Source organism: Glycine soja, chromosome 3, assembly GCF_004193775.1.
Source record: "Glycine soja cultivar W05 chromosome 3, ASM419377v2, whole genome shotgun sequence".
NCBI classification, from domain to species: domain Eukaryota; kingdom Viridiplantae; phylum Streptophyta; class Magnoliopsida; order Fabales; family Fabaceae; genus Glycine; species Glycine soja.
The window spans coordinates 38,089,692-38,104,109 of NC_041004.1; the positions used below are offsets into that span (position 1 = coordinate 38,089,692).

At 32.0% G+C, this 14,418-nt stretch overlaps 1 protein-coding gene across 1 annotated transcript; it reads left to right on the plus strand.

Moving 5' to 3' along the window:
• The first annotated feature begins 4,993 nt into the window (after positions 1-4,993).
• LOC114405243 (uncharacterized mitochondrial protein AtMg00810-like) lies at positions 4,994-5,455 on the plus strand. Its single transcript, XM_028367859.1, has one exon. It carries the CDS (start codon positions 4,994-4,996, stop codon positions 5,453-5,455), a length of 462 nt encoding a protein of 153 aa, XP_028223660.1.
• Positions 5,456-14,418: the final 8,963 nt, after the last annotated feature.

Here is a 14,418-nt window from a genome sequence, read left to right on the forward strand (position 1 = left end):
TTTATTTTTCCACTTTTATGAAATTCTCAAATTCTTAAAATTTCTGTCTATGATAACATTTATTAATTTTTTTTTAATTTTTTAAGTTTTGAATTATCAAATTTTAGTTTTGATTATTTTAAAATTTTTCTTTTTGTGTTAGCATTTTTTCATCTCTATTCCTAATTACTTATATATTTTAAAACTAATTTGTTCTTTTTTTATTTCTCTTGATTCCAAAATTTGACCAACTTAAATTTTATATACTTATTTAAAATTACAGATACAATTAACTAAATATATTTCCTACAGAAAATAAAAATTAAAGTCATTCTTTTTACTACATTAATTATACTATTTTAAGCTAGTCAAAATATCAATAGGTTTAACTCTATTGGTTAAATAATATGTGTGAATTATCAACCTATGTGCAAGCAATTAATATTCTAAACTCTGCAAGTCAATATTCTCACTCATGCAAGTTCTAAACTTAATATTCTTAGTTTCTTCAACTAGTTTAGAACTTATATGGATGAAAATACTTGTCTGCAAAGATTAATAATTTTTTAATTAAATTTCTAAAATATTTGACATTTTTAAATAGGTTCATAATTTTTTTTTGTTTCAACATTAGGTCACTAAACTTGTATTTGTTTTTAATTAGGTCTGACAAGACTTCATTGAAAAATAAATACAAGTTCATGGATCGAATTAAAACCAAAAACAGTTTAAGAAACTTTTTTTTTCTTATAGAGCTTATGCCTTTTAAAAGTTCAAGAACCAAATAATTGAAAATTTGGTAAAAGTTCAGGAACCCTGCATAGTAATTAAATCATTTTAAAATTCATTATTAATTTATACAATAAATTTCTTGATAGCTATTTTAAGGGATGAATTACGAGTGCATGGAATTCAATTTTCGTCCTTTGCTATGCATGATTGACTCCTAAACCTAACTTGGTTTTCAACTTTCACATATCAATCTTTTTTTTTTTCTTCTAATAAGCAAAAGAACGAATATTAATTAGATAGGGGTCAAACCCACATACAAAAAGATAGTTACAAAAAATATAAAAGATGGTCATTACTTTGCTTTCATACACAATATCGAGTAAAATTTGGTGGCCACTTCAAACAAACTTTCATTTCTTTTTGTCGTCTAGCTAGCACTGTAATTTTGATCGTAACAATTAAGATATAATTTTAAAGATAATTATTATAAAAATTAATAAATTATTTGTTGTTAAATCACAATATAAAAATCTTTTATTCTTTCAGTATATATATTATTTACTCATTTAATTTTTGTTAGACAGAAAAAAATGCTAATAGAGGTCAATCTAATGTAAAATTTTGTGTGCATATGACTATTGTTTGTATTATTGTCAACAAAAAATCAGTAGAAGGAATTGTAAGACAACCTTGGGTCTATGTTGCAGGATCCTATTAATTAATTAAGATAACCACTATTGAATAAGCACATTTTTTTTATCAATGAAAAAAGTGGTTTCACCAAATTAAATTCTTTTATTTTTTGTTTGAGTTTACTATGTATGGAGGATAGTGTGGTCTTTAAAAAAAGTTGTAAAGATAAGGACACCTATTCAACGACAACAACAAAAAAGAAACTGACACGTGTAAGCATAAGCATTACTCTCAATTTCATTACATATCCAAAATCCTCACTATAAAACCATCTCTTACATAACCCTCCCTCCCTATATAAGCATCATTCTACGCTCTCATTTTCCAAACACAGGGACAACCTTTTCTCTGTTAAACTCAATAGAATAAATAAGCTAGTTATTGATTGATATAGATATTGCTCGTGTAATAAATACTCTTATGTATGTTGAACCACATACTAATTGTGTTGATTGAGTATTAGCCACGTACTACTTCAGTAGCAGAAAAAACTAGCTGATATAATAAAAAAATTGAAATAATTTTCGTTGTAACCGTTTTTCCCTTTCTCTCTCTCTCGTTCTTGGAAAAATGTATGTGCGTGATTTTATTTGATGAATTCATACTCCAACAAATGGTATTTAGAGCATGTTGTTGAAGTGTGATCATCGATTGAAAGTGAGGTGTGTGAAACCTAAACACGAGAGACGGTAAGCGAGTGAAAACACGAGAGGCGGTGAGGAACCTTATCAATGGCAACGACGAACGGAAACTTTCCGGCGAACTTTTCGGTTCTTGATGGGAGAAGTTACGATCAGTGGAGTATGAAGATGAAGGCGATCCTCGGTTATCAAGATGTGTGGGATCTGGTGGTGAACGGACTTGATCCGTTGCCAGCGAATCCAACCGCTGCGCAACAAGCGATATATAGAGATGCGAAGAAGAAGGATTGCAAAGGCTTGTGCATTCTGCATCAGTGTGTGAATCAAGCAATTTTTGAGAAAATTGCAAGATCGGAAACGAGCAAAGTGGCATGGGATGTTCTCGCGAGCTCCTACGCTAGTGATCAGAAATTGAAGAAAGTACGATTTCAAACTCTAAGGCGACAATATGAATTGCTAGGCATGGAAGAGAGTGAGACAATTGCTACCTATTTCACTCGTGTTCAAACCATGACAAATCAAATGCAATCGTGTGGTGAAACTTTGTCTGATGAGAAGATTGTTGAGAAGATATTACGATCGGTGCATTCGCAATTTGATCATGTTATGGTAGCGATTGAAGAATCGAAGGATTTATCAACGCTAAAATTGGAGGAGCTTCAAGGATCACTTGAAGCACATGAACAACGAATGAATGAGAGGAAGTCTGTGAAGCCTAGCATTGAACAAGCACTCATGGCAGAAAGTGGAAACAGAAGTCTGACAGTCAAGGAGGACGTGGCAGAAGTAGAAACAATTACAGAGGAGGAAAAGGCAGAGGTAACAATTGTAACTCAAACTCTGGTAGAGGAAACTCTAGTAATAATTACAATAGTGAACAAAAGAACAATAGCAATGAGAATTATAGAAGAAGAGGTGGTAGAGGAAGAGGTGGAAGAGGAGGAAGAAAAACTGATAAGAGTCACATTCAATGCTATAATTGTGAGAAATACAGTCATTTTGCTGATGAATGCTATAGTAATCCAAGCCACACTGATGCAAGATTGGCTCAAGAAGAAGATGAGAAGAAGGAAATTCTGTTAATGGCAGTAGAGGAGGAAATTGGTGATGATGGAGTGGAAGAAGTGATAAAGGAGAAAGTAGATATAGAAGAAGTGTTATATATGGTGACTGTGAAGGATGAGAGTGATCATGGTGATAATTGGTTCCTTGACACTGGGTGTTCAACACATATGTCAGGAAAGAAGGAATGGTTTGTTGAGATAGATTTCACTGTCAAAAGCAGGGTGAGGTTTGCTGATGACAGGACTATGAAGGTTGAAGGTGTAGGAAATGTGATGATCAGGAAGAGAGATGGATCTAAATGCTTTATTTCTTGAGTGTTTTATCTTCCAGGAATGAAGAGCAATCTTCTGAGCATTGGACAGCTACTGGAGAAATGGTACAAGATGGTGTTGGAGGATTGTGCCATGAAGGTGTATGACAATGAGAGGAGATTGTTGATTAAAGCAAATTTGTCAAAGAATAGAACATTTAAAGCTGAGCTAGATGTTCTAGTGCAACAGTGTTTAGCATCAACAATTGACAAGGAAGAATGGCTATGGCATTTTCGTTATGGTCACTTAAACTTCACTGATCTGAATAGGTTACAGAGTAAGGGAATAGTGAAAGGAATTCCTCATATCAAGGTGCCAAATGGTGTATGTGGAGAATGTATAAAAAGCAAGATGTCCATAAACTCATTCAATCAAAATGTATCCACAAGATCCAAGAGGAAGCTGCAAGTTGTTTTTTCTGATGTATGTGGACCAATTCAACATATGACTCCTGGAGGTAACAAATACTTTGTTACATTTATAGATGAGTTTAGTAGAAAACTTTGGATTTACTTGATTAAGAGGAAGAGTGATGTGATTGAAGTATTCAAGAAATTCAAAGTTTCAGTGGAGAAACAGTGTGGAAAGAATTTAGAGATATTAAGAACGGATGGTGGGGGTGAATATGTATCTGGAAAATATAACACCTGAGGAAGCTTGGACAGGAGTGAAACCAAGTGTGTCTCACCTCAGAGTGTTTGGATCTATTTGTTATAGACATGTACCTGACCAACTGAGAACTAAACTTGATGATAAAGGAGAAATGATGATATTGATTGGATATCACTCAACTGGAGGTTATAAATAGTTGAATCCAGTGAACAACAAGATAGTGATAAGCAGGGATGTAGTGGTGGATGAAAGCAAGGATTGGGAGTGGAATGTCACACCAGAGATAGAAAAATAGAATCAAGTTGAATTGCAACTTGAAGACAGTGACACTGTGACTGTGCAAGAAAATGAGACTGGAGAAGGCAGTGCTGAGGGGCCAAGAAGATCTTTGAGACAGAGACAAGTCCCTCAAAGATTAAATGATTTTGAATTGTTGAATGATGGTGGAATTAATGATGAAGGTGAGATAGTGCATTTTGCACTACTAGCTGAATCTGAGCCACTCACAGTGGAAGAAGCAATGCAGAATAAGAAATGGATTAAAGCTATGAATGAAGAGCTTAATTCCATAGAAAAGAATAATACTTGGGAGTTAGTGGAACTACCAAAGAATAAGAAAGCCATTGGAGTGAAGTGGGTGCATAAGGTGAAAGTAAATCCCAAAGGAGAAGTGGTGAGGTATAAGGCAAGATTAGTAGCAAGGGGATTTCTCCAAAGGCAAGGCATTGACTATGAAGAAGTATTTGCACTTGTGGCCAGATTAGAGACAGTGAGAGTGGTGGTGGCACATGCAAGTTTGAGAGGGTGGAAACTACATCAACTTGATGTAAAATCAGCAATTTACAAGAAGAAGTGTACATTGATCAACCACCTGGGTTTGTAGTGAAAGGCAGTCAGAGCAAGGTGTTCAAATTGAGGAAGACTCTATATGGGTTGAAACAAGAACCACGTGCTTGGAACATGAAAATAGATAAGAGCTTGACCAATTTGGGTTTTGTGAAATGTAGGTCTGAGCATGGAGTGTATGTGAAGTCAGGGGGTGAAGACATTATGATGCTATGCCTTTATGTTGATGATCTATTATTGACAGGAAATAATGAAGCAAAAGTGAATGAATTTAAGAAAAATCTGATGGATGAGTTTGAAATGACTGACCTGGGTGAGTTGTCATATTTCCTTGGAATTGAATTCAAGAAGTGTAGTGAAGGAATTGTTCTCACACAGCAAAAATATGCTAATGATATTCTGCATAGATTCAATATGCAACACTGTAACAGTGCTGAAACACCTGCAGAAGCTGGATTGTGGCTCGATAGAGATAGTGAAGAGGACTTAGTAGATGCTACTGAGTTTAGAAGGATTGTTGGGGCATTGAGATATCTCTGCAACACCAGACCTGGTTTTCAGTGTTGGTCTGATTAGCAGAGTTATGGACAGGCCTAGAGTATCACATCTCAATGCAGCAAAACGAATATTAAGATATGTGTAAGGAACAATTGGTTATGGAATTTTGATGCCCATTAACCATAGTGAACATACAAGAAATCTATATGGCTATACAAATGTTGATTGGTGTGGAGACAAAAGTGATAGGAAGAGCACTGTTGGGTTTGTTTTTCTAATTGATTCAGCACCAATTTCTTGGAGCTCGAAGAAATATGTGGTTGCACTTTCATCGTGCGAAGCTGAATACATTGCTGTTGCAATGGGAGCTTGTCAAGCAGTGCGGCTTGATACTTTGATGCAGGAACTGAAGATCAAAGAAGAAGGTCCAGTTGAGCTATATGTAGATAACAAATCTGCAATCAAGTTAGCCAAACATCCAATTGCATATGGAAGATCAAAGCACATTGAAACCAAATTTCATTTCATAAGAGACCAAGTTGCGAAGGGAAAATTCAAGTTGAAGTTCTGCAGATCAGAAGATCAGCTTGCAGATATATTTACCAAGTCCTTGAAATCTGAAACCTTCAAGAAACAGAGAAGCATGCTGAATATTGTTGATAGCAGGAAACTAGCTTAAGGGGATGTGTGAAACTCAATAGAATAAATAAGCTAGTTATTGATTGATATAGATATTGCTCGTGTAATAAGTACTCTCATATATGATGAACCACATACTAATTATGTTGATTGAGTATTAACCACGTGCTACTTCAGTGGCAGAAAAAACTAGCTGATATAATAAAAAAACGGAAATAATTTCCGTTGTAATTGTTTTCCCCTTTCTCTCTCTCGTTCTTGGAAAAGTGTATATGCGTGATTTTATTTGATGAATTCATACTCCAACATTCTCGAGAAACTATACTCTTTCTTTCTTCAAGAGCATTGTTTTCCTCCTAATTCTAAAATGGATAACGTCAAGAGCAGCAGTATCGGAAGCAACCGTGACTGTATCTCTATCGGTGTGCTCCCTCTGCGGGTCGGGGTCTCAAGATTCAGAGTTCTCAAGCTTTCCCCATGCTGTTCCTAGAACAAACGAACGCCCGAAAAAACTCGCAATAAGATCAAATAAAAGAAAATTATCACACAAAAAACTATGGTTGCCACCGTCACTAATAATACCAACAAGATTTAACATTAGAACTGCCGCAACAGTGGTTCCTCTACCACAATCGTCAAAACCTAACATAACCACGACCATGGTGCGGTGTGATCATACCACGGCCAGCAGCGCTACAGTTTAGCGCTGCTAGAAGTGGAGCCAAGAGCAGCGTTGCAATCCCTATACAAGGTAGATGGATCAGCGTCTATCGGGAACCGTGAATTTACTGTCCTCAGATTGGGATAGAATAGAATACATCACAAAAATTTAGTCAAACAAATTTATTTCGCAAATATTTATACTAGATTTAGGCTAGACATTCCCAAGATATCAAAAGCAAGAGTGAGGATCCCAACTTTTCTTAACATCAACATACTTTTTTTTTGCAAAATTGCATTTTTGGTCTTCTTAGTTGTCTCCAAGTTCGATTTTGGTTTCCCTTTAAAATTATTGACGAATTTTGTTCTCCTATTTTATCCAATCTTGATCCCCCAGTCCAGAATTGAACACTTTGACTGTTATAAATGAATGTTGACTGTCACATGTCACGTTGTTATTGGATGATGATTGTCACGTGTCATGATCTGATTGACGAAGATGAAATGCATTGTTCTTCGCCAATTAGATCATGACACATGACAGTCATCATCCAATAAGAACATGACACGTGATAGTTAACATTCTTTTGTAACAGTCAACGTCCAATTATGGACTGAGGGACCAATATTGCGTGATTAGATAAAATAAGAGGATAAAATTCGTCAACAATTTTAAAGGGGGACCAAAATCGAAATTAGAAACAAATTGGGGAATCAAATTTATAATTTTGCCTTTTTTTAATTTTAGATAAAAATTTTAAAAAATTAAATATGTTTTTAGTCTTTGTAACATACTTGTTTTATGATTTTAATATTTTTTATTGTTTTGGTCTTTATAAAACTTTGTTTTACCATTTTAGTTCCTAATGGTATTTTTTAGTTCTTATAAATTACAAATTTTACAAGAATCAAAACTAAAACAAAATTTATGGAGACTAAAAACATGAAACAAAATAATTTATGTGTCTAAACATATTTAAAACAATTTAAAATGTCATATATATACCTAACGAATATCCATGGTAATTCAGATATATCATATATAATATTATTTATGTGTCTAAACTATATAAAATTTAAGGTAATTGATTATTATTTTTTAATAAAAAATAAAAATAAAAACCAATTTTCTTAAAGTTATATAGAGGTGAGGGTCTATAAATGCATCTCCTGATTTGATGAAGTTATAGTAAATATTTTGAATTTTTGTATTTTGCTCATATTTTTTTAATATTTTAATCCATTGCTTTCTATTTTTTAACTCCCCTTTTAATTTAATTTAATTTATTCAAGAACGTGATTTGAATGTCAAAGTTTATCTTTTCTATAATAATAGCTTTCCTTTCAAAATAATAATAATAAGAGTAGCTACTAGCTAGCTACTTAGCATCCTAGACGTTTCAATATATATATAGAGAGGACATATTCTAATTAACTCAAGTACATAGGAGAAACAAGTCTTGCCTACTTTTTTATTAATTAGTAAATGATATTTAGGAGTCAAAATTGGTTAATTGGCCTATTAAATCTAGTATGTGATTGGTTTAAGTAAAATTAGGCACTACGATCTCTTTTAAAGAAATTCAGTTTCTAAATTTTGAATGAAAAATGTGATTGACTAAAGATCATTAATCATATTTTCTTATGAAAATTATAAATAATTAACAAAACTAATAAATATTTTATACTGTCATGGTAAAAAAAGATAAAATATTACTACTTAAGTCAAGAGTTATATTATCAATATAATTATCATAGAATTAACAAGCGTATACTTTAACTGTTTTATTTAATTATAAGACTCATTTATCTAATTCATTTAATTAAGAAAAGTGATTATTTTAATTAATCACAATAATTTTATCTTAAATTTATATTTATACTCTTCTTTCTCTCTATTAATACACTTTTAAAAACATTATGAATTGAATCTTATAAAAAAAGCATAGATTACTTTTAATTTGAATTTTATAAATAGGATTAAAAGGAATAATATATAATAACATGAAATTTAATGATAGTGTAAAAAAATTTACACTGTCAGAATAGTTTAAAAATTAATAAAAAGAAGATTATTATTAAAATTATAAGAGTTGATAACATTAAATTATTTTTATTAAAAGTTATTAATAAATAGATAGACATTGATAACCTTAAATATATTTTTATTTTCGTAATTAATGCTCCTGTGTTGAGGTAGTTTCCATTTTCATTGTAGCATTTTACGTGTTGAGTAATAAATAAATATTTTAGTCGATCTATTATTCATTTATCAAATAATATACATACGTAGGAGTGTAATGAGATGGGTTGAAATGAGTTTATCTATTTTTAAACAAAGTGAAATTTTAACGGGCTCATTTTTTTTTCTAAACTTAAACCTAATCCAATTAAGATCCTACAAAATATGAGATAAGATCAGTACAGCCCCATTTATTAGCATAATATATCAATCTTCACATTTATATAGACAAATTATAGAACTAAAGAAGTATTCCATTATAATTAAGGTATATTTAATAATATTTATTTTAAATTAATTAAATAATATCACTGTGAGAGGTTTTTTCAACATAATTTTATGTTGTATAGTACAACATAATTTTATGTTGTATAGTACAACATAATATCACTGTGAGTAAGCATAAGCATCTCTTATACTATTTTTTTAACCGTCAATGGTATGGACCTTGATTATATTGTTATCTTTCTCTTTCATCATTTATTTTTTACACTGTATTAATTCGGTCGTCATCGGTTGTGGTTCGTTTGTTTGTATAGGTGTGTGTCTTGTAGTTTGTTCTCTCACCCCTTTAATTAATAATGTTGTTCTTTTGTTCAATCTTCAGTTATTGCGTTATTTTTTCTTTTGTTGGAGTGATCGTGAGTGGAGTTTGTTTCAATCCGCCAGAACCACAGAGTATTATGAAGCCTAAGAAAATAACTCAAATGATCAATATCTCTCATAGAAATTCAAACAAATATGTTTGCTCTGTGTGTTCTTGTGCGGTGCTGGTCAAAATTAAAAGACGTAATCTTAAAATGCAAATGTTTCAAAATAATGATGGATGTTATTTTGTTAGAAAGAATTATTAATCTATGTAGTAATTAACTGGGATAGCGTCAAATGCAAAATAAAATTGTCTTTTTCTTTCTCTCACTACATCTTTTCCTCTTCCTCGAGTCTTTTTATAAGCATGTATTTATTTGGCTAGATTCCAATATCTTTATACACATTAATAACATATATCTTTAATTTTAAGCCTCTTTATTATTTAGTTGAGTCAAATTGTAACCAACGGCTCATGGACACTTATTAAGAAATCAAAATATTTTTTTAATTGTAATGTATAAAATTAATATGTTTATGACTTTTTTTATACTCTTCAATAATTTTTATAATAAATATTTCATTATTTTAATTCTTTAACCAATATAACAGTGGTTAGCCGGATCCTTTAGTTAAATGGTAAAATTAATTTTCTGTTTGGATAAGTTTTTCTAAAAATACTTTTAAAAGAAAAAAAAGAATTCTATAAGTTAAAATGAATTTTTTATTAATTAATTATAGATACTTTTTCAATTTTTAACAAATTTATATAAAAAAATTTCTACAAATCAGCTAATAAAAAACTTAGGTTTAACCCATAGAAAAATTCATTTTCATAGAAAAATTCATTTTCATAGAAAAATTCATTTTCGTTATCAAATTCTTCTTATTTTTTTCTGTTAGAGGTGATTTGTAAATCAAGATACCGGCACGTATACAAGCGAGAAACAGCACCCCGAATCTCAACACACGTCAAAATCTTCACTAAAACACCATTTATTTCACTCATAGTACCAAGCTTACTATATAAGCATAGGCATATCTTACACTCAGTACAACCACAGCCGTCACAGAAAACTCCTGCATTTCCAAAAATGAGTAAGGAGAAGATGGTTATGCAATTCCCAAAAAGAAAAGGCATTACCGAGACACCACCGGCACCACTACCACCACTGCTACCAAAACATCACAAACCCGTTCCAAAGGTGGTTGTTCTTCCACCACCACCTTCACTGAAACGTACCAAAAAAAGCACTCCAAAAAGGGTTCCCTTGCCCCCACCACTGAAACCCTGTAACCATCCCTACTACTATCCGACGCTGAGGAAACGCCCGCCACAGGTAACCTTGGATCTTCTCTCTTCGATGGTGGCCGGCGGCATGGTGCCGGTGCAAGTTCGTAGGGAAAACCCTCCGAGCAACGAAACGCTTAAAGCATGGGCTTCCTCGCTCAGGCTTGGAGATGGGAGAAAGCAGATCGTGGATTTGAGCCTGAAGCTTAGGGTGGGTTAGGGTTTCGACTCTAACAATTAATGGGGTGCATGTGGGCCTAATTAATTAATTAACTGTTATCTTTATCTTTCATCCTTTATTTTCATTACAGCGTATGAATGTGGTCGTCTTCGGTTGTAGTAGTAGTTGGCTGGTTAACTTGTCTGTATAAGATCGTGTGTGTCTTGTAGTTTGTTCTTCATTCCGGATTTTCAGTGTTGTTCTTGCCCCCATGTATTAACTAGTAGTAATAATGCTTTTCTTTTGTTCAATCTTCAGTTATTGTGTTATTGTTTCTTTTTTAGTCAAACCGCGCGTGAGTGGGGTTCGCTTCAATCGTTCAGAACCAAAACGATCAAAGAAAATATAATTCAATAATTGATCAATATGCTCACATTGAAATCCAGACAAAAATGCTTGCTCTATGTGTGTTCTTCCGCCGCGATGAGTTTCCAACAATGATAGAGAGCAACAAGAACCATTGGTTATATTTTACCTTATTTTCCCTTACCAAGCCCTTTGAAGGTAGTGTTGTTTCACATATTCTAGGAAAAGACTACATAGAAACCAAGCTTAAGGATTTAAAATGTACGTAGACCGCATCAGCAGATGCAGATGCAGCTGCAAAATCTCGGTAAAATAGTAGTTAATATACAATACAGTTCAGCAGTGACTTGAGTTTCTGGTATAATGGTATGTTTACTGTACCACAATGATTATTACATCACAGGTTTGAGACTCAGGGCATTCCCTAATTCCAAAGAAAAGTCACATTCATGTGCAACAACCTATGTAAAAAAATAATATGTTAATTGTTGTTGGTCCAATAAGCTACACATTCTTTGAAACAAGTTGATCTTGGTGGAAATCCTATCCAAGAGAGTTTGCCAAAGGCAACACTTTGGGGAAGCTAATCATTTTACATATGTTCCGGATCGAAGGTATAACATTAAATCTGAGCTAGAATAGTTTAGAGAGTGAGAAACTGAAAATTTAGATACTAGAAGTAATAAAGCTTCTGCTACAAAGAGTATGTAATTTTAGAAGAATATACACCTAGAGACTAGCTAGAGCATATAAATTGAAATTTTAGATACTAAATTTTGAATCTAAATCATTCATGGTCTCATGAATAAGATTTCGTAAGACGGAAACCTATTTTACTCTCCTTAACCAATTCCTATACTGGATAAATTTTAGTTTTGATTATCATGGATAAAGAAAAAAAACCATTATTTAGGATCTGTTCAAAATTGTTAAAATCATTATTTACGATCTATTTAATGAAATAAAATTCAATCCAATTTACTGAATAAATTCTATGGATATTGAACATTTCCATTTCAAATAATTTCTTTTAAAAAAATAACACGTATCTGCTTCGTGATTTGCTAATGAGTATTCTAAAAACTTTACATGTTAAATAATTAATAAATAGAAGATTATTCTTAAAATTATAATAGAAAGACATTGATAACATTAAACATTACATTTAAAAATTATTTTTAATTTCTTTATTAATGCTCTTATGTTAAGGTAGTAGTTAACATTCTCAAATAAACATTTTGGGTTGAGTAATAAATAAATATTTTGGTTGATAAATTATTCATTCATCAACTAATTGTTTCACATGGGAGATAGGGTGTTCCTGAGATGGGTGGAACAAGTTTATGTGTCCCTATCCAGCTTGAAATTTGTGTAGGATCATTTTTTTTAAACCCGAACAAGAGGGGAGCTCCGCATAAGCTTAATTTCTTAGTACAAAATGCATATTCTTTCTGTGATTGGTATTTGAATCCAATTCAGTGTATGCATACCTGAATTGGAGGAGTATCTTAGTTGTTTTTTGGGTGAACATTGAAAGTAAAAGTATGGATAGGTCATACACAGAGGACTTAGACTTTGTTTTTTATTTGGGTATATATATGTTTTGTGTTGATGTAATTATCTCACTGCACAACTTGTACAGTGTAGAACTCATTTTTTCTAAATACATATTAATTTGTTGTCCAAAAAAAAGGTTTTTTAATAAGCAAAAACGAAAGATGTGTTCAAACCCAAATACACAGTCCACATATTTGCCACTTTACAAAGAATAAGTGAAAAATGAATTATTTTAGATAAATTTTGTGTTGTAATAAAATGAATCATGGATAAGAAAAAAAAACTGAGTTCATTTATGATCCTTAAAATATGTATTAAGTATTCCTTTACTAGAGAGGGGTATTTAGGGCTTTGTGCAAAATGGAAACCTCTAGTCATTAGTGTGTTGTGATAAATGTCAATGCCTCATTTAATTTTTCAAGTAAGAGAAAGATATGGGAAGAGTTTCTTTTCTTATGTCAAGATGAGGTTTCAATGACTCTATATGATTTATGGCCGGGACTTTAATGCAATAAAGAGGTGAAAGGAAACAAGTTGCTTTCTAGGTGGATTCTAGAGAGCTGGACAAATTTCAAGAGTTTATTAAGGATATGGATTTGATAGGTATATGTGTCTGTACTAAGGAAAATATTAATCTGGTTCAGGCTTTACGATTCTGCTGAGTTAGTTGGATAGATTCTTGTTGTTAGAGGAGTTGATAGCCTTGTGGAAGGTGTACATATGCCTAGTGTGTAGATAATACTGCACTGTAATAGGTGTATATATGAACATTTTTCTGTGGTGCTATGATATGGTGTGTGTACAGTGTACTTGAGGACCAAAGCTACTTTAGTTTAATAATTGTAGGTTGCAACATAGGGACTTCTTATCTTTTGTCTCTAGTACATGGTGTGTCATTAAGGTGGAAGGTTGGAGGTGTATGGCTTAGGGGAGAAGTTAAATAAATCCTTTAAAACTAATTGGAAAAAAGTGTGGAATAAAGAGAGCTTTGGTCCTTATTTTGTTATTTTAGGGTGAGATTGGTGAGCTTGTTATTTTTTTTTTTTTGGAAGACCCTTCAGGGGTGTTTTGAGGGGCAAAGACATGATTGAATTAAGGGGCCAAAATAAAGAAATAAATAAACTCTATTGTGAAGAGAAAAAAAAATTCAATTTTATTGATTTTGATTATTAATTTTAACTTATCTAAACATTAAGGTTAACAAAATTTTAATTTTCTCAAAAAAATTGTACATATAGTCTCCTAAAATATTTTGTATTTGTATGCCTTTTTTAGAGAAAAAAAAATATTTGTATGTAATAAAATGTATAATTTTAATAAAATTATTATCTACTTATTTAATGGAACATATATTTATATTTTATAATAGGCTATACTTTTTGTCCTTTAAATTTGGGTTACTATTATTTTTGGCCTCCTAAATTTTATTTTTTTAGCATCTCAATTTAAAAAAGTATTCTTTTTAATTCCTCTTAATTGATTTTTGGTGGTTGGAATTCATAATTTGTGATATTTTTTATGGTGAGAGATTAAAAAGG

What these genes read in the sequence shown, in the direction of transcription:
- LOC114405243 (XM_028367859.1), top strand. Translation starts at nt 4,994, where the DNA reads ATGAAAATAGATAAGAGCTTGACCAATTTGGGTTTTGTGAAATGTAGG.